The sequence below is a fragment of the Bombyx mandarina genome, chromosome 22 (assembly GCF_030267445.1).
Source record: "Bombyx mandarina strain Sakado chromosome 22, ASM3026744v2".
NCBI lineage: Eukaryota > Metazoa > Arthropoda > Insecta > Lepidoptera > Bombycidae > Bombyx > Bombyx mandarina.
In genome coordinates, this window is record NC_143228.1 from 9,839,379 (window position 1) to 9,865,549 (window position 26,171).

The 26,171-nt window shown below is 38.3% G+C and overlaps 3 protein-coding genes across 4 annotated transcripts; 1 reads left to right on the plus strand and 2 right to left on the minus strand.

Moving 5' to 3' along the window:
- Window positions 1-4,579: 4,579 nt before the first annotated feature.
- ND-B18 (NADH dehydrogenase (ubiquinone) B18 subunit) lies at window positions 4,580-11,564 on the minus strand. Its single transcript, XM_028182462.2, has 3 exons — window positions 11,324-11,564; window positions 6,179-6,347; window positions 4,580-4,718 (listed from the first exon to the last, which is right to left on the minus strand). The coding sequence occupies exons 1-3, from the start codon at window positions 11,430-11,432 to the stop codon at window positions 4,640-4,642; spliced, it is 357 nt and encodes a 118-aa protein (XP_028038263.2). The 5' UTR covers window positions 11,433-11,564; the 3' UTR covers window positions 4,580-4,639.
- Window positions 11,565-17,846: 6,282 nt separating this feature from the next.
- U2A (small nuclear ribonucleoprotein polypeptide A'-like U2A) lies at window positions 17,847-21,805 on the plus strand. Of its 2 annotated transcripts, XM_028182458.2 has the most exons (7): window positions 17,847-17,989; window positions 18,094-18,241; window positions 18,953-19,117; window positions 19,814-19,998; window positions 20,332-20,481; window positions 20,747-20,788; window positions 21,471-21,805. In XM_028182458.2, exons 1-7 carry the CDS (start codon window positions 17,908-17,910, stop codon window positions 21,515-21,517), a joined length of 819 nt encoding a protein of 272 aa, XP_028038259.1. In that variant the 5' UTR covers window positions 17,847-17,907; the 3' UTR covers window positions 21,518-21,805. The 2 variants fall into 2 exon arrangements, with proteins under 2 accessions (XP_028038259.1, XP_028038261.1); XM_028182460.2 differs by lacking the exon at window positions 20,747-20,788.
- LOC114249021 (serine/threonine-protein kinase Nek8) lies at window positions 20,071-24,659 on the minus strand. Its single transcript, XM_028182485.2, has 6 exons — window positions 24,458-24,659; window positions 24,128-24,218; window positions 23,467-23,637; window positions 23,111-23,271; window positions 22,590-22,740; window positions 20,071-22,077 (listed from the first exon to the last, which is right to left on the minus strand). Exons 1-6 carry the CDS (start codon window positions 24,526-24,528, stop codon window positions 21,841-21,843), a joined length of 882 nt encoding a protein of 293 aa, XP_028038286.2. The 5' UTR covers window positions 24,529-24,659; the 3' UTR covers window positions 20,071-21,840.
- Window positions 24,660-26,171: the final 1,512 nt, after the last annotated feature.

The following is a 26,171-nucleotide window of genomic DNA, read 5'->3' on the forward strand; positions in this document are numbered from 1 at the left end:
ATATTAATAGTTTTCTTAGTTAGGGAAAAATTCAATAAAAAAAATTAAAAAAAACTTTTTTTTTGTTGCTGTTCATATTTTTAGAACTTTGACAGATCGAGGTCATTGACGTGCATATTCTTATTTGAAACTTTGAAACGGACTTTAAAAAGTTTATTAAAACAAGTCCAAGTTAGTAAAAATTCCTTTAATTTGGTGTGTCGTAAACTCATTAAATAAAAGATTACAAAAATTTATTTCTATTTTTTCTTTGCTTCCAATATTGTTTTCCATTGCTGTTACGGTACCTTAATGCCATTTCAGCTTGTTAATGTTTAAGATGATCCTGTCACTTCCTTTTTCCATTACATCCTGTGTTACTTGTCGAAATGTACGAAATGTCCTTCTTTAGAGTAAATGTGAAAAGAGGCCGTACGGGATACGATCTTTATTAATGTACCTCATAAGGTTTTTACCTCTATTCTTATTTTAATTTTCGAAAAGACATTGTTGAACACCAAACTAAAATTATTTGTCAGTAGGTAGTGAAAAATCGTGTTTTATTGTAAGACTTAAAAACGATTCCCTACACGTTCATGATTCATTTTCCACCACCAAACTTTCCAGTGTCACATCAAGAATCGTTTTTTTTTATATTTTAACGCGAAATTGAAGCAATTCCAGAACCAATCGAGAGTTCCTGCACCACGTCAATATCGGTAATTACTTACTAACTCATGTGTTAGAATTACTTAGAATGCATCTATGAAGGAGCTCGTGAAATCCACCCTCGTGGTACCTACTACTGACTCGTCCACATTGTTGCAAAGTATTTGATGTCAGTGCCGAACAAGATGTCGTTTCGCGGCTTTGTTACGTTAACCTTTATTATGTGCTTGGAGAAAACAGTTTTTTATAAATAAATCGATTGCATCATTGACTGTACGTCGTATAAAACTCGAACTGGAAATGCCGAAAACAAATTGTTAAGAACCTAGGAGCTGATTTTACGAATACCTACACAAAGCGTCCCGCGTCAGCTTTGATACAGCTCCTGACGAAAATAAAAATTATTGCTTATGTTGTTCGTCATTATCGTATAAACGTAATACAACCCATGATAATATTAAGTTATAGGTCAACGCAAACTGTACCTACATCACCAGGGCAGTATCCAAAAACTGGTCATTGGCTTTAGTGCCCTTATTCTTGTGAACCGGGAACCTGATTGTACCTGCACCTGACACAAGGTGACCGGTGTACAGTGACGATAAAGCTGAACAAGTTTAACAATCACCAGTGTAAGTGTAGTAATGCCGAGACAGAACAATATTAATTATGACTGTAAGCTATATTATGTGTTCATGAAAATATATTATACTTGATGAATTTATTTGTTAATAAAAAATAGGTCCACATTTGAACAGAAAGACCGATAATTACTGGTGGCCAGGCGACATTTTCAGCTTCACCAAGACCGATGGGCGAGCTATGGTTGCTAATTGGTAAGTATAACTCTTTTCTTACAGGTCAGACTGAAGTTAGTTTTTCATGGAGCCCTAACTACCTATTCGCTGCCCACTGTACCTACGCATCGCCGCATACATCAGCCCGCTGAATTTCTGCCAGATCTTGGCTGCTCTAGTGCTCACCCAACTGTCTTAGTGAAACTGGAAAGACCTTCGGGCCACTAGTGATATAGTAACCGGCAAACATCTTGAGCAAATGACCTTGACTGCGCAGAACCGAATTTTAGATCACTTTGGTGGTGAGAGTGAGGCGCGACGGCAGGGGAAATCGTATCGAGCGCGTTATTGGTAGATCAGTCGAACCTTGCGTCCCGCACCGCACCCTCGTTCCGCTTGCTCCCAAAACTACGCTTGCGTACAGTGAAAAGTCTATCGTTATTAATCGTTAAGTTATTTGTTATAATTGCTTGTTGACTTTGTTGCCATTGCTATTTGTTGAGTGTTTGTTGATTTTTTATAAAAAATACACTATGCCGCGACAAACTGGTGTAGTATTCAAAAGAAAGAGTAGAAAAATTGTGTACGACGTATATTGCGTCATTATAAAACAGGGGAAGAATTATATGGAAAAAGTAAAACAGACTTCGGAAGCAACAAAAACATCAGTGAGTACTGTTAGGTGCATTATTAACGAAGCTAAAGGCTCTGGCTTGCTCGCCGTGTTTGGGACTCCGGGTAAGAAAAGATCAGGGAAGAAGTAAGTTACCGGAATGGATAGTTAAGCTCAATCTGTAATAAAAAGATGTAATCATAATAACTACATAACAAGCAGCGAAACTCCGTACCGTAGAAAGGCTTCGAAAATTTTAAAGAAGATATATATTTTAATGGCTCGGAATGAAGTTTACGACGAATTATGAAACAGCTAGGCTTCAGATGGAAAAAAAAACAGAAAATAATCGGAAGCTGGTAATTGAAAAAAGTAACATTCGATTACAACGAATCGAATATCTTCAAAAAATAATTAATTATAGACAAAGAAGAAGATCGAACCGACCGAGTTGTAAACTACACGGATGAGCCCTATGTCGACTCATCACGATGGTGGCGACTCGGGTGATGAAAACAGTGATGATGATGACGGTCAAAATTATGATAACGAAAAAAAAATTATAAATACCAGCTTCGCTTCAACTGAACGAAGACCTGGCAACAGCTCTAGTTTTGACTTAATAGAAGGAATATCTATTTTACCCCAAGATTAAATTATTACAATTAGTAACCTATATTTTTTGTTGATGTTCTAATAAATATATAAATAAATACATATGTTAATTATAATAATTTAATTGCACTATGACGCAGAGTAAATAATGTTTTTGCACGTGAGTGTACCATGCGCAAACTTACCCCCACTACGTCAACAAATGCTCAAGAAGTTTGCCGGCTATTATACCACCTCCCAAACAAGTCGATCATCGTAGTCAAAGGTAAGTGAATATAATTATTTCTGGAAATTTAATAGGCCATCACAACACAATCGTACTTTGCGATACCTGTCCTCAAACTGACAATAAAGACTAATGATGATGCCTCATAAAATTGTATTATCCGTTGAATACCGCGTTGCACTGTATGCCGGGTAATTTCTACTTTTTTTTGTTCCTACCTATTCTAGTGACCTCGGGGGGTCATACTAAATTCACCGAACGAGTAGGTGAGCTCACGGGGCTTTAACCTGGTGATGTTGCTAACACTAGTCCTAGCAAGAGCAATGCTTCGTAGAATCTACCACCGGGGTGCTTAGTGCCAGTTTTTTAACGTTCTCGATGGCTTAAAAGTTAAATCAAATTTGTATGCAGTTGGAACGTTCGGCTACGTTTGCTGTTAGAGGCGCTGTTTCAACTGCATACAAATTTGAGTTACTTTTACGCTATCGAGAACGTTATAAAACTCACGCTAAGGACACGCATCGGATAGACGACCCACTGAAAGTGGGCTGTTTCTGTGGGTGGCTACTTCTACTGTTCGGAGTGTTTAACTGAATAACATAACGCTACACTAACTGATATGTTTTGGACACGATGAAGAAAAGCATATCTTCCAATTTTGATATTTAGGTAAACAAAAACGATTTATAGAGAAGAAGGCGTTACGGAAGAGTGAGTACGTAGCTCATGGCCTGTACGCACTCGCACAGGGAGTAGGAACATTCGCAAGAATACCACGTTCGTTGAGACGTCTTCTGCTTCCACAAGATATGTGTTTTGAAGGAACAGGATGGTAATATACTCTTAGGTGAGTAAGTGTCATGACAAGAGGATGCCCAAAGGTTGTGGGGCTTTCCCCTCTCCAGTGATGCCCTTTAGTCAACTCGCTCATCCTAGGATTTAATGGTGGACTATTCCATACCTACTGTTGGATATTTTAGTTGGACGTTTTAGTGATACGAATGTCTGAAACATATTACAGTATGATATCCAATCGGAGGTAAAACATTGAATGATGTAGTAGATTTGTGTTTCGATAACCTTTTGTCTGTAAATACCCATAAAACCTGAAGGAGGTAAAACCTAAACCAGGAAGAGATACTTTATAAGACTACTTAACTATTAAGTCTTCGGTATATCTTATTAGAGTACATGGGAAAACCCGAGGACTAAAATTACTGTATTGGATATGTATAGCACGATCAACAAGCCTCTGATTATGTATAGGCTGTGGCCAAGAACAAACCTTGAGACATGGAAATCGTACTTAAGGAAATTAAAGAGACTGGCTTGCATGGCTATAACAAAGAATATCCTTTAGAGAGCTCAGCCGATTGTGAATTATTATTATTGGCCAAATTACATCCTAAAACCTAAATTTTATTTAAAAACTTTTATTTTTCTAGGAATATTGTGTAAACTCAATTGTCAATTGAGAATGGCTCCATCGATTTTTATTCATTACGTTGAACTAATATCCCTAGAATTATTTAAAAATTTCGAACTAATATTCTAGGAATATTCGAACTAATATTTCTAGAATTCTTTGGAAAATTTTATGAAATTTATCAGTAATATTTTCTTCATACATTGACGGGTACTACTCGGTAATTTATAAAAGATAATAATGAAAATAAAAAAGAAATATGATCGATTTTATTTACATATTTAACACCATTAACTACACTTGTCTTCAATGATTTAGGCAGTAGCACTAATCCGATTTTCCCGTACTCTAAGGCGACGTTCCCGTTCAAACTCCTTCATACGTAAAACGTAACTGAAATTAAAAACATCGATGCATTAACAAAGTACGAAAATATTTCATTTTATACATAGATTTAATTGTAAATCGGCAGGCTCCACAAGTTTTGTTGCTTGGTATAAGGGATGTTGCACATTCGAACAAACTAAAGACTGCTATTTTTACACGATCCAAGTATGAGCCTCACGACAGAATTTGAGTGAGGCAGGCAGGAAAGTAAAGCGTTAGATGCAGAGATCTTAACTTACACACGATTAGAATTAACATTCAAATGTCTACATAAGTTTGATGACAATACTGATGTATTCGAAGTCGCCGTGGCCTAATAGTCTGAGAGCTGACACCTTGGGTCGCTTGACGCTTGGGTAGGTATTTGAGGCAAGCTGAAAACTTGTTTCATACTTCTCCTGATACACCCCAACTCGGAACTACAGACCAGGCTGGTGAGTAGCGGGGCTAAATAAAACCTTAAAAAATTTTTTATGTATATTTTTTTTCAGGAAATATGTTTGAGGCAACATGCAATTTATATACTTAGTCTGGCCATAAATACTGTTACAATTAAAAATAAACAAAATTTGAATTTGGAATCTGTCATTTTTATATGATTGCTCATTGAGTTTTCTCATTTTGGCGCCAATACATTGTACAATATTTTGCGATATTAAAATGGAGTGGGGTGATAAAGAGAACCGAATCGCTGTGATTGCATTACACAAAGTAGGTATGGAGCCAAATGCAATTTTTAAAACTCTCCATACGCTTGGTATTAGTAAAATGTTTGTGTACCGGGCTATTAATAGGTGCAATGAGACCTCTTCTGTTTGTGACAGAAAAAGATCTGGCCGTCCACGTAGTGTTCGTACGAAAGAGGTGGTCAAAGCAGTAAGGGAAAGAATTCGAAGAAATCCTGTCCGAAAACAAAAGATTTTATCTCGGGAGATGAAGATAGCACCTAGAACCATGTCGCGTATTTTAAAAGATAACTTAGGACTTGCAGCCTATAAGAGACGTACTGGTCATTTCTTAACTGATAATTTAAAAGAGAATAGGGTGGTAAAATCGAAACAACTACTGAAGCAGTACGCAAAGGGAGGTCATAGAAAAATTTTGTTTACAGATGAGAATTTTTTTACAATTGAGCAACATTTTAACAAATAAAATGACCGTATTTATGTTCAAAGCTCTAAGGAAGCTTCCCAATTATTATTAGTCGACAGATTGCAGCGTGGGCACTATCTGACTTCAGTGATGGTTTGGTGGGGTATTAGCTATGAAGGAGTGACTGAGCCATACTTTTGTGAAAAAGGTATCAAAACATCGGCATAAGTGTGATATTCTTTTTTTAGAAAATATGGATACCCTGAAATCTTCCCAAAATTGTTACAATTTGTTAAATTTAATATTGAAATAATCATGTCCATAACAATTTATAAATACTAGAGGTGAAGTCTTATTTAGATTGAGCCACTTACTCTTGTTGTTCGCAATTCAAATAATTGTGTTTCTCGTGGGCGCATCGATAAAGAAGCGGCATTTCTTTATAGCGACAAACTTGATAGTCCAGTAAATAGTGAGCGCAGTAGTCTCTATATTTATTGGGTATACGAGCCGAAATAAGATCTTCTTCCTTAGCAATCATTTCTACAAAAAAGAAAACATATTCAAAATAGTAGAATCATATTTATTATACTAGCGACCTGCCCTCGCTTCAATTCGGGAACTGTAATTTATTATTGATCTTATTGAATTTCCTTTTATACAATTTTGGTCTTGACAATAACAAACACAATAAAAAAGAATGTTATAAACAAAATATTTAATTTTTCCCCTTCATATTCATGGTTCACAATTTGGCTGGTAATTACTTACACATTAAAAATAGATATATGCTGTCACAGGCTTTTTTTGTAGGAAGATTTAAGATAAACATTTCCATCATATATATGTAATTGTTGGTAGTTGGCAGACTTCTTCCTACTAATTTTATGCTTATGATTATACTTTAGATAATTCACATTGTATCTTTATAAATTATAGTCTGTGTTATTCTGGTGTGTTGTAAGCTACATTATTGTACAGTTTCATAGTATTAGTAGGTTTTTTATCGCCTTTGTAGGCACACGAGCATACGGCCCACCTGATGGTGAGTGGTTACCGTCGCCCATGGACTTCAGCAATGCCAAGGGCAGAGCCAAGCCGCTGCCTATCGCTTAATATTCTCCACAAGCCTCGTTTGAAGAAGGACATGTCATAGCGCTCGGGAAACACCGTGGAGGGGAGCTCATTCCATAGCCGGATGGTACGTGGCAAAAAAGATCTCTGGAAACGCACTGTGGATGACCGCAGTGGCTCCAGGTAGTATGGATGAACTCTACTCCGGTGGCGGGCGGTGCGATGGTAAAAACGGGACGTTGGTATCATCTCGAACAATTCCTCAGAGCACTCCCCATGGAACATGCGGTACAAAATACAGAGGGAACCGAAGTCCCTCCGCAGACCCAGAGGCTCCAAACGATCCGTGAGAATGGGATTATCGACAATCCGAACGGCTCTCTTCTGTATGGAGTCAAATGGAAGAAGCTGGTATTTGGGACCCCCGGCCCAGAGATGGGAGCAGTACTCCACACGAGGCCGGACTAGTGCTTTATAGAGCAAAAGTCTTTGTCTAGGTGTGAAGTACCGCTTGGCTCTGTTGAGGACTCCCAGCATTTTGGACGCCAACTTGGCTTTGCCTTCCAAATAACTCCGAAATTGGACATCGCTCGAAATGTCGACCCCAAGTATCCCGATATTCTCGGAAGGTTGCAGGGATACTCCTTGGAATTGCGGCGCCATGACAAAGGGGTCCTTCTTCGCAGTGAACGCGCAAACTTGTGTCTTTATCGGGTTGAATTGAACCAAGTTCAATTCACCCCATTCGAGAACTCGCCCCAGAGAGTTCTCCACTTCAGACACAAGTTTTGATCGTCTCTCTTGCACCACGCTCCGAGAGAGACTCTGATGGCCGATATATCGCGCACCCCCCGTGCTGTCATCCGCATAGCAATGCATGCCATCAATAGACAGCATGTCATTGATATACAGGATGAAAAGCGTGGGGGAGAGCACCGAACCGTATGGAACGCCAGCGTTAATGGTCATGGTATCAGAACAGTCACCGTCTACAATGACCGTGATGCTCCGCCCATCCAAAAAGCTAGCGATCCACTTGCAGAGACCCTCGGGGATTCCGTAAGATGGTAACTTCGACAGAAGTGCCCTATGCCAGACCCTGTCGAAGGCCTTCGCGATATCAAGGCTCACAGCAAGAGCCTCGCCCTTGCTCTCCAAGGCTTCAGCCCACCTGTGAGTAAGGTATACAAGAAGATCGCCAGCTGAGCGACCGTGACGGAAACCGTACTGTCGGTCACTGATCAGCTGGCGATCCTCCAGATACTTCAGGAGTTGTATATTTATTATTCGCTCCATCACCTTGGAAAGCAAGGAAGTTATCGCGATAGGCCTATAACTTGATGGGTCCGACCGGTCACCCTTCTTGGGGATAGGGTGGACGTGGGCAGTCTTCCATGAAGACGGAACCCTGTTAGTGCAATAAGAGAGGCGATACAAACGCGTTAGCGCAGGCGTCAGCTCAGGGGCGCACGTTTTCAGAACCACTGCAGGGATGCCGTCTGGCCCACTCGACTTATGGACGAATCGGAGCTCCCGCCTGACTGCACACTGCGTGAAGCAGATCTCGGGCAGGGAGCTATTACACCGGGGGATGTTCGGTGGTGTGGCACCCCCGGCGTCCACGGTCGAGTTCGAGGCGAAGAGTTTGACCAGAAGGTCAGCCTTCTCTTTCGCACTATGGGCCAGACTGTTATCGGACTTGCGTAGTGGTGGGAGACTAGACCTGCAGAAGTTACCTTCTGCAGCTTTAGCGAGCGACCAGAAAGCACGGCTCCCGGCGGGATAGCTCTTCAGTCGCTCGCCAATTCTGGCAACGTGCTCTGACTTCGCCTTGGCAATAGCCCTCTTATAGGACCTAGAAGCGGCGTTAAATTTTCGCCTTTCCTCTGTGGTATTAGGATCCCGACGTCTCCTGGCATCATACCATGCCACGTATGCGGACCGCTTGAGGCGTGCAGCGTCCCGACTGGCATTGTTGTACCAGGGTCCACTGCGACCCCCGACGGACACCTTGGAAGAAGGAATGAACAATTCTATCCCCCGAAGCACCACGTTTTTAAGTCGGTCCGCACAGACGTCAGGATCACCAGAGGAAAAGCAGAGCCGCCCCCATGGGTAGGATGCGTAAAATTCACGCAATCCATCCCAATCTGCTGACATATACCGTCAAACTCTTCGATACCCGGTCGTCGTTCGACGACCAGGACGAGAGATTGGTATCACAGCTCGGATAAGGCAGTGATCAGACGATCCAAGTGGAGCGTCGACCACCACACTGTATCCAGCCGGATCGGTGGTCAGCAGAAGGTCCAACAGAGAGGGTTCGTGCCCCTCAATATCTGGGACACGGGTGCGCTGTGTCACCAGCTGAGTGAGGCCGTAGGACAAGGCGAAATCGTAGGCAGCCCGACCCGGGAGGTCAGTGGTTCTGGACCCCAACCACTCTTGGTGGTGAGCGTTAAAGTCTCCAAGAACCACCACCTCCGCAGAAGGGTACTGCTCAAGCACGTGGTTAGTCCCCTCTTGCACATGCTCTATCAGAGCTGAACCTGCATCACTGCTGTGGGACCTGTACAGGCACGCATAGATTCGGGCACAACCCCCGTGATCTACGTGCAGCCACAAGAGGGACAGGTCCCGTTGTTCGAGGCCACGAAGACAGCGACAACAGACATCAGCCCGGACGAATACACACACCCCGGCTTTACGCAGGAAGTTGTGCTGCAATACGTAGCCGGGGTATTCAAGGTATGAGGTATCATCCGGAGCAGATATCTGCGTCTCCGTTAGAAAAAGTAGAGCAGGCTGCGCCGTCTCAAGGTGGTGGTGTACGGCGTCAAGGTTACTATGTAGGCCCCTAACATTGCTGAAATCCACGTTAAATGTGGAATGGGGAGTCGCCGATAAAACCCTATTTCTTTTTCGAACTGTCATTAATTTTAATTTGTTGGGAGAGTGGGATTAGGAGAGGTAGGACGTTCGAGGCGAAATCAAGGCAATACCTGAATAAAGCGCGGAACACAGTGTATGTTCAACCACGGGTTGCGTGAAAGACTGACGCAGGGCATGGAAGGGCCCCCAGTCCACCCTGCGTACGATCGCCGGGATCCATTCCGGTCTCCGACTCCGGCACGGCGACCGCACGACAGGATTTTACACCGGTTGGCGGGACAGCTTCCCGGTCACTACTAAACTCCGCCGAGTTTAGTAGTGACATCCGGGATAAGATCCTCTACTGACCGGCGGGCGGCGGCGAATACCGTTTCACTGGGTCTCCCTATACCCCCGTCAACCAGTCACGTCCCGTGAGCTCGCACACACTTCTATTCCACATCTTCCAGGCATCACCAAGACTCATCCCCAACAAGGAAGAGGAAAGGGAAGGAATAGAATTGGCTCTCCAACTCACACGCCGGAACACAGCTAGGCTATTTGGCGGCGGACTCTAGTTGGAGGGTGGTCACCAGCCAGTCGGACTACGTCCTACCACCGGTTTTGTTCTTGGCTCCCGTTTAGCACCACCCAGGGGTCACTTGTAGGGAAACACGGGTTAAACCTACGGAAGCGGGAAGCCCCAACCCCCAAAGTAAGTTTTTTGAAGTTTTTTGTCGTCTTCAGGCACCTATTCAGTTAATATACACAAGGATAAACTGAAAGTAGTTTTAATTATAATTATGACTCAAGAAAGAGACAACTAAAAACTGTTTGATACTTGATAACTGTAAAGTAAATTTATTATAACATTTAAGATTACATCTTCAGTAGTCTTTAATCATAGATTCACTTTCTGGGACATATTCATCATGTTTTATTAAAATTAGAAGTGAGAAAATCAAGTTAGCAATTAATTGAGCTTTAAATATGACATTATTTAGCATGCATGTAAAGAAATTTAAAATTGGTGCCTAATTAAAAGATTATTTTAACATCAAACAAAAATAACATTTCATAACCGTTGTGTTTGAATCTGGACTGTCTAAGAAAGAATCTAACTTTTACAGCATTAATGTTGAGACAAGGTGTACAGACTGTAATGAAAATAATATTGAAGAGAAAGTTCATGGGCAGATTGGTAATGAGCTTCTTCTTGAAGTTGAAAATTCTTAAGTTTAGCCTTTTATACCGATCATCCGCATACAGAGTTATGAAGGCGAATATTATGTAGTAAAATTCTTACTAGACCTCACTCACCGTATATCATAGAATTTACATAAACAGATATGCATTCTATCAAGAAAATATTTAATTGGAATAAACTAAAATTCTTTATCTAATTTTAGCTTTGCGTTTAAATACGATTTTGTAAACAAAACATTATAACCTAGGATCATTATGTAACTACGTATGAAATCCTTTAATCATATTTTAGTAATTTAAAGGTAAAACTTTATTTTTTAGTACGTGGCGTTAAAGAATAATTGCTAATTATGTACAAAAAAATGTACCTCGTTGTTTTCTTTCGTATGGAAATCCAGCTTGAGGGTCAAAAGTAGGATTATCGTCTGAATTCAGGTCCACAGAGCGAGCATGATATCCTCCCATAATTTGCCCCATGGTGTTAATGTATAGAATTAAGTTGTCACCAGATAAAATACTATTTTGTTATATTTATTGTAGTGTACGCTGTGTTTTAACACAAAAATCTTCAAACCGCAAGCATCAGCTGGGTTTAGCTTTTAAGGAATTTTATGACCTGGTAACTGAGATTTTTAAGTCATGTCTTATTTTAATTTATATTATTCATATTTTTATGAAAAATGATATTATGGACTGAAATGAAATGAAAATGATTAATTTGAGACACTAATCAACTGGGATGAAATTAAATAAAATGAATTGAGATGATATGGGATGAAATATAATCTCAGTAAAATGGTGGTCATTTACAAGGATTTTTTCAGTGGACTTTTTGAAGGATCCCGAGAAGTTACGTCCCGCGGTTTTGTTTCTTTTGCCACGTTTGTGCACTTTCACAGATATTAAACAGTTAATAAACCACCATTATTACACATTTAAACCTGAAGAAACACTAAATAGACAAAATAAAACAAATCACACAACTTCATTTGTTTAATTAATTATAAAAAAAATAAAAACGAACAAACAATTTTTACAATTGAACATTAACGAACAAACGACGAACAAATAATTAAAATAAAAAAATCTAAAAATAAAAAGGGGGTCAAATTTAGTGAGCCCTTTAGTACCCCGTAGTAAGTTGTAATTACTATATTAATCTATGGTGTAAGCTGCGTAAACTGTGTTGTGGACTTTTTGGCGGGAACGCGTGGAGTGAAGTTGTGTGATTTGTTTTATTTTGTCTATTTAGTGTTTCTTCGGGTTTAAATGTGTAATAATGGTGGTTTATTAACCGTTTAATATCTGTGAAAGTGCACAAATGTGGGAAAATGAAACAAAGGCGCTGGACGTAACTTCTCGGGATCCTCCAAAAAGTCCACTGAAAAAATCTTAGTAAATGACCACCATTTTACTGAGATTAGATTTCATCTCATATCATCTCATTTATTTTCATCCCAGTTGATTAATGTCTCAAATTAATCATTTTCATTTCATTTCACTCCATAACATCATTTTTCATAAAATTAAGAATATACATTAAAATAAGACATGACTTAAAGGTCTCAGTTACCAGGTCGTAAAATCTCTTAAAAAAAAAAAAACTGTGTTGTGGACTTTTTGGCGGAAACGCGAGGAGTGAAGTTGTGTGATTTGTTTTATTTTGTCTATTGATGTGCCTTTGGAAAACATACAGCATTGTATTATGAAGAAGCAGTGTGTACTTAGCTTAAATTCCTTGTCTATGTCCAACCATTGACAGTCGATTTAGTTCCATCTTTAGCCGCTAGGTGCTGCCAGCAAGTATAAAGGAAGCGCAGGCATCTTTGATCTTCATAGCGTTGTGTACTTTCGTACTGTGAAGTCGCAAATCCACAAATATTTATTAGACTCCTTATTAATTGCAAAAAATATTTATTTTGTGTTTCTATGAGTGTTATTTTGCAATCATTACGAGTATTATTTACCAATTCTATCATCGGACGCCATGAATCACGCGTCATCTGTTGGAGGTGATGTTGAGTCAAGCTCCATAATTTCCGAGAGGGAAAACGTCCAGGCGAGACGCGATGGAGACGCCTCGCGTTCGAACAGCTCGTCAAGCGAAAAAGAACAAAAGGAGTCTCTGCGTAAGAAACGACTGGATTCAAAGGTAACTGTCGATCTTCGAATCGGCTCGTTATCCCACCAGGTCAGTGACGTTGCAAATCTAATAATGCATCAACTGTGCGTAACAATTAATGTAACGGAAATTGTTGTAAACAAATTGATCTCGTCAATACGGAAATTTTGACAAAAAACACAACAGATTTAAACTAATAATCTTTGTAACATAATTACTGAAAACTTTGGCAAATCGTCTCCGTCGTACAAATTATCCGAAAAAGCGTTTCAAATTGTATGCGGAAAAAAGGGCCGTTTGCATAGAAATAAGACGTCAAAGTTTAATTTCCGTGATCTCTAACAAAGTATCCTGTTACCAACGCACCACTCATTGAGGATTTTTTGTTTGATAATACTAAATTGAAATTTATTCAGTCCTTCGTAGGGCTACAATCCTATTTGTCACAACCTCGTACAAAAGGCAAGCCAAACATTATAAACAATTATAGTCTGTAAATCTGGCACAATCCAGAGGGGGGGCAATTGAAGACACCGACGGGAGGCACTGAGTGCCACCAAAATTGTAATAATTTGTAAACCATGTATGGTTACAAAATAACGTAAAAAAAAAAAAAAAAATTATATTTTATCACCACAAACTATAGCTCGCTCAAAAATTTCGATCCTGATTTTTTTTCGATGTAAAAAGTGACATGCCACAGACTATAAATAATTTGAGAATACATGGTAATCTACGGCCGCCAGGGTGCGCTGGAATTATTCCTACATTTTTAAGCGACGGATCAATGCATCCAATTTTCGAGCTTCGAGAGTTGAACAAGGTCGTAAAGATAAAACACTTTTTTCGGACACCTCGGTACCAAACTTTCTCCAACCAGGGGACTGGATGAGAAAATTGAACATTTCTCAGGAACATTTTTCTAGTACCGGCCGCAAAATTTCGTCGATACTTCTTGAGGATCAGTACCAAGGTACCAGTATCAGTACCTTCAGGAATCGGTACCTTCTTAAGAGTTAGTATGAAATGACATGCCTACCCTTCGGTCTGGCTCCAGCGCCACACCTTTTTGCTTCCATAACATGCGGGTCGCAGAGACCTTGCGTGCAAAGGGAACTCGAGTGCTAGTCTACCTAGACGACTTCCTTTTGGTCGACCAAGACAAATCCAAGTTCAAACTTCAGGCTGCAGAAGCTGTGAAGCTTTTGGATTAACCTTTTTTGCTTCCATAACATGCTGGGTCGCAGAGACCTTGCGTGCAAAGGGAACTCGAGTGCTACTCTACCTAGACGACTTCCTTTTGGTCGACCAAGACAAATCCAAGTTGAAACTTCAGGCTGCAGAAGCTTTGAAGCTTTTGGATTATCTGGGCTGGCATGTCAATTTCCATTATATAGGGTGCTCGGTCGCTCGGTCGCGGAGACATTGCGTGCAAAGTCGAGTGCTAGCTTACCTACACGAGTTAATCTTGTTTCACCAAGACAAATTAACGTTTTTGCTCCCATAACATGCTCGGTCGCGGAGACCTTGCGTATCATAGGGAAGTCAAATATTAACGTACTTACGCGACTTTCTCTTGGTCCTTGAAGTCAAATTCACCTTTTTGCTTCCATAGCATGCTCGGTCGCGGAGACATTGCGTGCAAAGTAGAGTGCTAGCTTACCTACACGACTTGATCTTGTTCCACCAAGACAAATAAACGTTTTTGCTCCCATAGCATGCTCGGTCGCGAAGACCTTACGTACATAGGGAAGCCAAATGTTAACCTACCTACGCGACTTTCTCTTGGTCCATGAAGACAAATACACCTTTTTTGCTTGCATAGCATGCTCGGTCACGGAAACTTTGCGTGCAAAGGGAAGTTGAGTGTTAGCCCACCTACGCAAGTCCCTCCTGGTCCATCAAAAGAAGTCAAAGTTGAGCCTTTAGGCCACATAAGCTGTGAGGCTCTCGGATTATTTGGGCTGCCAAGTCAGCCTTACAAAAAATCAATTAGTACACTGGTTCAAGAGATGACATGTCTAGGGATTCGATGGAAAATTGCGAGAAATAAAGTGGCCACTCCACAACATCCTAGCTCAAACTCTGACAGAGCTACATCAATCTATGTTAACTTGCAAATTTTCTTGCGAAGCTTCAAGAACAAACACTCCCGTAAAAAACAGGCCATCCTGCATGTGTTCACAATTAAATGCAGTGCTGACGCGGAGCCACATGTCAGACATTGCCGATACACAAAACCAACCATTTCTTGGCAACGGAAGCTTCGGACATGTGTAGGGGTTACAAATGCAGTGCTGTCGCGGAGCCACATGTCAAATATTGCCGATACACAAAACCAAACATTTCCTGGCAACGAAAGCTTCGGACATGGGTAGGGGTTACAATTAGACAAAATATTAACGTCCTGTCTATGGTCAGCTCAACAACTGAAACGGCATAGCCACAAAAGAGCTATTTGCAGTGGTAGTGACAATCAAAATTAATCTGAAAGTATTTCACTAGCGTTGACCTTTCGATTTTTAAACCTAAGCGACAAGCTCAAGATAACTGTCAGCTTATAATCTCTCGGGGAGATACAACATCATAGCCGACAGGCTATCACGAGGAAATCAACCTGCGAAATGGCACTTTTTACCACAAGTGACCACAAAAGTCTTTCGAAAGTTTCACCGACCAAGATTGGATACCTCCAGCAGACCGTAGAGGATGCAACTAGCATGGGGAATTCCTGCTCTCAACCTTCTCCCCCCAGTACTGACTCACTTCAACAGTGTCTAGGGAACCTACCTGGTAGTGTACCCAGACTGAGCGAAAGCATTTGGGTATCCAAGCCTTCAGACCCCAAACACTAGATAACTCGCACGAAATCCAAAACCTGCCTCCTCCACATGGTAAACATTAACCCTGAAAGCTTAGAAAGGGGGGGGGGGGAAGGTTGTACAAATAATAGACTGGTCTACACAGGAGAAGATTTATTGAAAATTAGCTGGTGTCAATCCACTTTGTCAGCATACTTACCAGCAATTAGAAGATGGTGCATATGGTGCTACAGTTTTAAAATTGATCCTAAGTCTGCAGATGTTGCCAAATTCTTTTTTCTTTTCCAAAAAGAAAATTTTGCCTATAACACAATCCTTCTGCATAAAGCAGCGCTGTCGACTTTCTGCGGGCAACATACATGTAGGACAGCAAACATTCTCAAGCTCTCTAATAAAAATTGCTATTCTAAAAAAGCCATCGGAATAGCTAAACAAAATTCAACTACTTATTACAACTTTACTTATTATAGTCCCATTCACATGAGATCCGAGAATAGTTCTAAATTGGTTTTCTTCAAACCCAGCCGCCAGCTCACTTCTCAATGTAGCTTGAAGGACTCCAACAACCATGTTGCTGGCTACTGGACGCAGAGTTAATGACCTTACTTTGCTCAACATTTCTAAAGACAGTTTCTTTCAGTATCTTCAGATAACGGAGAAAACATCTTTCTGATACCAGTCTTTGGGTCTAAAATTGAAATCCATTTTCGTCAATAAGCATAAGTGCTTTCTAAACATGAAACTAAAGACATATGCCCAGTAAGATTCGTAAGGACTTTTTTTTTCTAACTATGTGTGTTGTCACAAAAGCGGCATCCCGTACTGTAATTGGAAACTGGTATTCGTTCAACCTTACGAGGTAGTGGCATCAACGCGTCTCTCAGAAGTTGTAGATCAGCAGTAGCCTCTGAGATGGATTGATAATGAACTAATGGACGAAATACTTTCTAGACGCAATTGCAAATCATCCAAACGGTTACAATAATGATTGCCGCATAATAGAACTTCCTAAAGATCCTCACGATTCTTTTTTCAAAACATTTACTCCTACATGATGTATATACAAGATAAAATGTTTATTACAAACATAAAAATATTTTTTAATTATTGAGTTAACATGAAAGTTAACAGCTGTGTTTTTTCGATTTAATAATTATATAAATTATGAACATTATCATTGCGCTTCATAATTTTGTTATGGCTTTACCTATTTCATCATAGCGTTGTGCTTAATAATTTCACCAGCAGATAACAAACACGTCTTCATAATACAATGCTGTATGTTTTCCAAAGGCACATCAATATTACGGTTTTACATAACAATAAAACCGATATTATGTGCCGAGAAGGAAAACATACAGCATTGCAGGAAGTTCTTCCTGGTGAAGACTATGAAGATCAAAGATGCCTGCGCTTCCTTTATACTTGCTGGCAGCACCTAGCGGCTAAAGATGGAACTAAATCGACTGTCAATGGTTGGACATAGACAAGGAATTTAAGCTAAGTACACACTGCTTCTTCATAATACAATGCTGTATGTTTTCCTTCTCGGCACATAATATCGGTTTTATTGTTATGTAAAACCGTAATATTTAGTGTTTCTTCGGGTTTAAATGTGTAATAATGGTGGTTTATTAACTGTGAAAGTGCACAAATGTGGGAAATGAAACAAAGCTGCTGGACGTAACTTCTCGGGATCCTCCAAAAAGTCCACTGATTTTTTTTTAGCATTTTATAGAGATTATATTTCATCCCATATCATCTCATTTCATATCATTTAATTTCATCCCAGTTGATTAATGTCTCAAATTAATCATTTTCATTTCATTTCACTCCATAATATCACTTTTCATATAAATATGAATATAAATTATAAAAAGATATGACTTAAAGGTCTCAGTTACCAGGTCATAAAATCCCTAAAAAAAAACTGTTGCGTGCAGTTGTTCACCCACTACTAAAAATTTTGATTTCAGGTGTTTGTGTCGAATTACGAGAAATAGCAAAAATGGTCAAACTTACAACGGAGCTCATACAAAACTCAATGCAATATATGAATCCTTGTAGGGACCGAGAACTGGATCTTAGAGGTTATTTTTCATAGATTGTTTACGGTAGAAATACAAAAGATGCGCCAAAGTTGACAAGAAATTACAACGATGTTTTGAAATTACCTGTCTTAAAAATGTTTCAGGTTATAAGATTCCACAAATCGAAAATCTGGGTGCTACGCTCGATCAATTTGATACGATAGACTTCTCGGACAACGATATCAGAAAGCTTGACGGTTTTCCACTGCTAAAAAGGTTGAAATGTATTCTATTGAATAATAACAGGATCGTGTAAGTAAATATGGCATTGGTTCCTTTTAAATGTACTTGTTGCTAATGACGGGTTAACCACCAGGTCGAGTAGACTTGAGTTTAACGTGAGAAGAAAACTGGCCCAGTTTTTTACAGAATGTTACTGAAATAAACAAAAAAACATACTACCTAAATGTTAAATTCGAACAACCAATTCAACATTTAAATATGTCATTCCTTGGTTAAATATCTTATTGTTCAATAGCCTATAGCCTATTGGCAGTAAAGGTGTAAATTCACCAATGCTTGTCTTCCATGTAACTTATAAGAGATTAAACTGTTTTATCTTGTTAGAATAGGGCATTTTAGATAGAGAATATTTAAAACCAAAAACCCAAGAAACTTCCAATACAGATTTAGAGTTATTCTGCACATAGTGCTGCTTGTATTATAGAAGACGTCTAGTTTTGTAATATAGGTGCACAACATTTGTGACCTACAGTTACAGCTAACAACAATATATGTATTAAGGACTCTTCAATATAAATATACTCATATATGTAAGATTGCTACATTTGCTAGTAGCCTAGATAGATGCTAGTAGCTTTGAGGCGCTACTACTATCACTGGATGGGTTGGTGAGTTCATGGGGCTCAGCCTGGTGAGTTTGCTAACTTTCAAACTCAGTTGACTACAAGATATTTTAAAGAAACTCATGTATGATTTAGATAATAATTGTTTTTTTTTCAGGAGGATAGGAGAGAATTTGGAACATTATATACCAAATTTAGAGTCTGTGATTTTAACAAACAACAATATCTCAGAACTTGGTGATTTGGATCCATTAAGTACATTACCAAAGCTGCGAACATTATCACTCATGCACAATCCAGTAGCCAACAAAAACCATTATAGGTTGGTAAATGTTTTTTATTTAACACTGTTATATCCTGGACATTTTGCCTATTTCTGGGCAATTGCTTAGACCTTTGGCTGTTTTGTAGTACCAGTGTTTTGTGGAAATCCACACTGTTCAATACCAAACCGTATGAGACTATCAGGAATACAACAAAGAGAGAAAGACTGATAATTTTAAAAGCCTCCTGTGGAGTACTACCCTCACTGAGCTGGGCCCAACAAATACCAGCCAAGCTCATTTGATTTAGAACTGGAAAAGGATATTCAGATTGTCGACAATCCTATTCCCATGGATTGTTAAGGGATCTATGGAGAGACTTTCTTTCTTTTCATATTCTGCATTATGTTCCAGTGCTATTTAGAATTGTTTGTGATGATCCCAACATTTCTTTATTATCATCACACTGACCACTCACTGGAGTAGAGTTCATTCATATTACTAAGAATCACTACTATATTCATTCATGGTGCATTTCAAGATTTTGTTGCCCCATCCCTGTTTTGCGAATTAACTACATGGTGTTTGGCTACAACATGTCTAGTTGTTCAGCAGTAATAGTTTACAGTGCCTCAGTTCTGGTAACCTTTAGTCTTTTATTTTATCTTTCTCAATATGGTTTGCGTGTTTAAACAAATTATTAGTTAAGTGCTTAAATATTCTAGTCTATATATCACATGTAATTGTAATTGCAGGGCATATGTGGCATTCAAAATGCCAGAGCTAAGATTATTAGACTTCAGGAAGATTAAACAAAAAGAGAGAGATGAAGCTAATGCACTGTTCAAGAGTAGAAAAGGGAAAGAAATACAGAGGGAGATTGCTAAAAAAGCAAAGACCTTTGTACCTGGTGGAAATATGCCTGATCCTAAAGTTACAAGTAAGCTATTGTTGTTAATTTGAATAGATACATTAATAAATACTGGAAACACTAATCAATTATTACCACAAATAAGTTGATAGTTTTTTATTAACAAAATTTTTAATCATTTATCATATCAGCTTAATAAAAAAAAATCATATTAATTAAAGTTAATTGCATACCACTAAGCCTTACGCTCTCCATATCCATTTCGTCAGTCGCCATTCACAAATCTTAAGTTATCGGTGGACATCTGCAGGCTGATCATGATGATTTAATTTTGCTTCAAACATTCAAATTCAATTTGAGTTTCATTCAATTCAAGCCCTTTTTTTTAATTATCTATTTCAGATCTTACACCTCAAGAAATTCATAAGATCCGAGAAGCAATCAAGAATGCATCATCCCTACAGGAGGTCGAACGTCTGACAAGAATGTTGCAGTCTGGTCAGATTCCAGGGCAAAAACCTTTACAGCCCGTGACACAAACAAATGGTCAACGTAAGTATGATTTTTATACTTTTGTATCATGAAGTTAAGACTAGCAATATATTGCTTTAACTTTAGTTATTGCTATTAAAGAGGTATTTGTATTAAATTTTTCTACTAAATATCTGGCACAAATTGATAATATGTATTATTAATATATCTTAATGACATTTTTCATTTACATCATATTTTATAAATGTTTATAACATTTGACAAAAAAAAAGTTAATGAAATAAAACAAAGAAGTTTGAAACTCAAATTTTACCAATCTCTTTAGGCCTTACTAACCGCAGTCCGGATCGAAGATGGAACGAAGTTGGTGAGGACATTAGAGAAATATATCAATCACAATTACTGCATCTATAGTCTTGTTATTATTAAAGAGCAAAAGTTTTTTTCATTTCAGCAGTTCAACAAGACAGCCACACTGCATTTAATTTCAAAATTAGATTGTGTTATTTATCAAATTGAACTATTTATTAAAAAGAACATTCATAGAGTTTAATTTGATCAAACAACAAAGGACAAGTGATATAACTAGAAGAGGAATCCTTAGTTGATTTTATTAGTAAAATATTCTAATGCTAATCAAACTATGTTTGGAACTCGTGGGTCTACAAAAGCAGTTTTGTTCTTGTGTAATTTACTTTCCACGGGGATTACTTTCACGAATTGTTTGATGAATGAATAATTGGAATTATGTCAAATACGTTATTTTTGGTTTTGTTTCATACATAATGCGTTTTCAGAAATTATTTCTGCTATGTACCAGACATTTCTAGAATGATCTCCCCTCCCTAGTGCGTTCCGACTGCAATGACATGTCTTTCTTCATATGAGGTATAATAGTACTGAGCGGTAGGTAGCAAGCAGCTTGACTGTACCCCTATTGCTGTTGTCCGTAAGCGATAGTAACCACTCACTATGATCGCCCGTTGGGGTTCGAAGAGAAAAGTTTATAGAATATAGACACTATTTAATAATATTTTGTGTGATTTCAGAAGATGAAGATGAGGAAATGGACACGGATCAAGCAAACGGACAGTAGTTAAGTCAACAAAATACATTCTTTAAATATGCGCATTTCACTAGCTGTAAGAGCAGATACATTACGTTGTGAGAATAAAAAAAATGAAAGAGTTTTATTATACTTTTATATTTTAAGCTGAAAGGAAACTTGAAACTACTAAATTTTGCTAAGAAGACAGATACTACACAAGTCTTCAAAAGAACAGATACAATACAGTTTCAATCATGGCGAAAGTTGATTAAAGACATTCATTCCTTTATATTAACTATGCCACGTTCTTTTTTCAAATAAAATTACTTTATAATATATTAATTTTTCATTTTGTCCTTAACATTAAACTATCACATAAATTCTTTAGCTTTCAAAATCAATAAATCGTCGTCACCCGCGTCCAAATAAACCGTGTAAATAACGGGTAAAATGATTTCTTTTCCCATAACTTCTTTGATGGTCGGCCTTTTGTTTGGCAATATTGACAGCATCGAATCAATAAGGTCTTGCATCCCTCTGTCGTATAAAAACAAGTCGATAGGGTGGACGCTACCACTTGTAATTGCTTTGACTAGACCAACGAGAGTCTGGAAATAAGAGATGTATTTTTTTTACTGACGGTAAGACGTTTTGTGAGTCCGCACGTGTAGGTACCATCGCCCTGTATATTTCTGCCGTGAAGCAAGCAGTAATGCGTTTCGGTTTGAAAGGTGGGGCAGCCGTTATAACTACCTCAAAAAACCGTTCTGCTTACAGTAAACACAGTCGGTAGTCTGGCGCTCCGTTTACAACGGGATTTTTGAACGGAACTTGGCGCCAGATTCTACCGAATCTGTGGATACTGAGACCTTAGAACTCATATCTCCAGGTGGGTAGCCGCATTTACGTTGTAGATATCTATGGGTTCCGTTAATCACTAAATAACCACTGAACATTAGGTGGGTCGTTAGCTCGTCCACCTATCTAAGCAATAAATAAAAAAAAACAGTAATTGTGGTGTTATTTTTGAAATTGGAATTCGAGGATTTGCTCACTAAGCATCTCTAAAAATACAAATAGACTATGTTTTCGATGCTATAATTGAAAATAGTTGCAGTACCTCCGATTCAAAAGCACGTTTATGTGTACACATTTCGTAAAGCAAACAGCCGAGCGCCCAAATGTCGCTTTTCGTGTCATAAGGTTGACCTTCGCATAGTTCCGGCGCCAAGTAGTAAGGTGTTCCGATGACCGTTGAAGTCTTCTTGGCACTAAAATTACCATCAATAAGCTGTAGTGATGTACTTAATTCTAATGTTTTTGAACGTGATCCATATTTCATTCCCTTTCACGTTTTTATTAGTTTGATCTGTTTTCTATGTAATCGAATCTTTCAACTTAATTTTCAACAACTTGAAGACGCTTCGTTAACTTTCACAGCTATCAAGGACCAATCACAATACAATACATAGTTTTATCACTTAGTATTCTGATCAGAAGAATAAAAATGATAGGCTTTCTAATGAAGCGCGTTTTTTAGTTATTCAAACTTAATAATTCGTGAAATTAATTTTTTTATTATTGTCCACCATTTTGAAACTGTTGTTTTTTTTTTACATCAAGAATTAAGCAATTAATTACCTTGCTAACATTTTCGAAATTCCAAAATCGCCTATTTTAACTATTATACCATATTTTCCAGTCAGTAAGATATTTTCTGCTTTCAAATCTCGGTGAATTATGTCCAAATTGTGAATGTAGCTTACGCCTAAGAGTATTTGGCAAAAGTAGAACAGAATTTCCTGTAACACGATAATGTGCATTAATTACAGTTATAGCAGTCGTTCTTCGGAGTTTGGGGTTTTTTGTTTGAACCAGTGATGAGGGGTTTTCAACTTTTATTAATTAATTACTTTTTAATTAAGAGTATTGCTGCTAGATTAACAAAGATCTAGGCAATTTTAAGTACTTGTGATACTTATACAGGTAATAAATACCTCTTGTTTGATGACTTGCGGGCACCGAAGGTACATGAATTCAGCTAAATTTCCACAAGTTGCGTATTCCATTGATATCATTACGTAATCTTCGGCGTAGAAGCACTGGTAGAAACTAATGATGTTGGGATGTTTCATAGTAGATAAAATTCTAACTTCGTTTGCGATATCCTGTGAATTTCAATGGATGTACGTACGTATTTAAAGACAGCTAAGCTGTGCCATATGCTGTCTAATGGCATTTAAAAAATCGTTTAAAAAGGCTAACGAATCTAATATAATATTTCTCTCAGTTAAATTCTAAGGTTACATTTTTTTTTATTGCTTAGATGGGTGGACGAGCTCACAGCCCACCTGGTGTTAAATGGTTACTGGAGCCCATAGACATCCACAACGTAAATGCCCCACCCATCTTGAGATATAAGTTCTAAAGCCTCAAGTATAGTTACAACGGCTGCCCCACCCTTCAAACCGAAACGCATTACTGCTTCACGGCAGAAATAGGCAGGGTGGTGGTACCCACCCGCGCGGACTCAAGAGGTCCTATCACCAGTAATTACGCAAATTATAATTTTGCGGGTTTCATTTTATATATGTAATGGATTAGTACCTAAATGTTAAACGTGTCTTCTATTCATCATTTCCAATTCTATTACATTACCTGTTCATGTTGTTGTATTTTGACGTTCAGTTGAATATCTTTTACAATAGTTAATAAATGGTTTTCATGATTCTCGCACAAGTACACATTTCTGAAAACAAATTGTTAAATAGTTTAAGCATTAAATGAACAATTATAGCTTTTCAAAAATAAAATAAATAGCGTCCCTCGGGAAAGTTCTAAGAATTTTAACAATACCTCATACGCATCCGTATCTGATCACGCCAGTTATTTCATTTATTTATATACTACTTTCCTGGCAAAGGTCGATGTATACGATCGTAATTTGTATTTGTTTAAAATGTTTTTAAAGATTTATTGTACACATACCCGTAAGTTCCTTTGCCTATTGTCTTCAATATTGACAATTTTTGATTTGTAAAACGATTCTGTAGATCCATTTCCACCCACTAGCAATCATAATTTAACTATGTCAATTAATAATCTTAGTAGCAGAAGTTTTAGTATTAACACGTTTGTTCTAATTTACATTAAGTATGTATTTAACACGCCCAAGTCAATGTTTGACATATTCTACCCACATTTTTCGAAAAAACTAAAATTTTTATTTAACACTAGCAACCCGCCTTCGCTTTGCTTCGGAAACATTAAATTTTATTATTGATAGCGGAGTCCCGCGATGCTACCCGCGGTTATTATCGTACTGCAGATGACGCCTCGAGGCGAAACTATACTAAAAAAAACTAGTAGCCTAAGTTACTCCTTATATCATCAGCTACCTATCAGTGAAAGTCCCGTTAAAATCGGTCCAGCCGTTCCAGAGATCAGCCGGAACAAACAGACAGACATACAGACAAAAATTGTAAAAAATGTTATTTTGCTGTATGTACCGTATACATTGTATATTCATATGCATGTAGTAAAAAGCGGTTATTTTAATATTGCAAACAGACACTCTAATTTTATTTATATGCTTAGATTTAGTCTTCGTAATCGCTCCACTTTGTGTAAGGTCCACCCCCGTCATACTGTTGTATATCTACGTATGAGAGTAGGACACGTCGGCCTATTTGTGCCAATAAAATATAATAAATTGGTTCGTATATAAATACATATCAAATAAAAACTTACTATAATAGGAGAACTGGAGTTTTCCTGTTTATGAAAAGCGCAGTAAAAGTAATACAAAAACTAGTTAAAATTTTGCTTTGTGGCCGTACTATAATTTCTACTTTGAAAACTGGAAATTGCATCGGAAATAAACAAAGTTATCGATTTATACGAGCAAAGTTTAATTTGTTTATAATATATACGACTTACTAGTTTAAATTAATAGATATGATCTGAGCGTTGCGTGTTGCACAGATGGAAACGAAATATTATGAAAAAAGGAAATTATATTTTCTAATACCAAGGAGGATAACATTAAACTCTGTTAGACTCTGTTAAAGGCTGTTAAGTCTGTCTTAAGTTCTATTCGAGGTATAAAGAAAATAAAACTGGAGGTTTCGAAACAATCCACGGTCATTCGGTAACGTGCGAACTTATTGTGGTACACTTCATTCACGGTTGTTTGCATAAGAGTTAGTGTATTGCGCAAACGAACGCTCTGAGATCGTGCTCAATTAATGATAAAAAAATATGTTATTTTTTGTACGTTATTACAAAGTTGAGTCGTACACTGTGTGCATTACTAAAGCGCCTTACTCACGATCCATCTTGCTGTACGTCCCGCCAAGGCCATGCACGAAGCACGATGCAAAAGGATCATGAATAGGCTTGACGTACGTCGATAATTATTATTAATTGTTTGCTGGATTTGCACGACCGATTTTGCGTCCAGTGAGTGCCCCCACCACCATGAGCGTCGTGCAGATAGACAGTGAATAACGCTGACGTACGTCAGAGCGGTCCTGCGTCGTGCGTGCTTGATCGTGTATAGACTTGCTGTACAGCAGATTTAACATTTGTAGCTTGTTTCGAGAGGAGACTGCACGTCAAAATGGATCGTGAAACACTTTCAAGATTTATTGAAAGATATAAGTTCCACATGTTTGTGGAATGTCTCAAGCGCAGACTATAT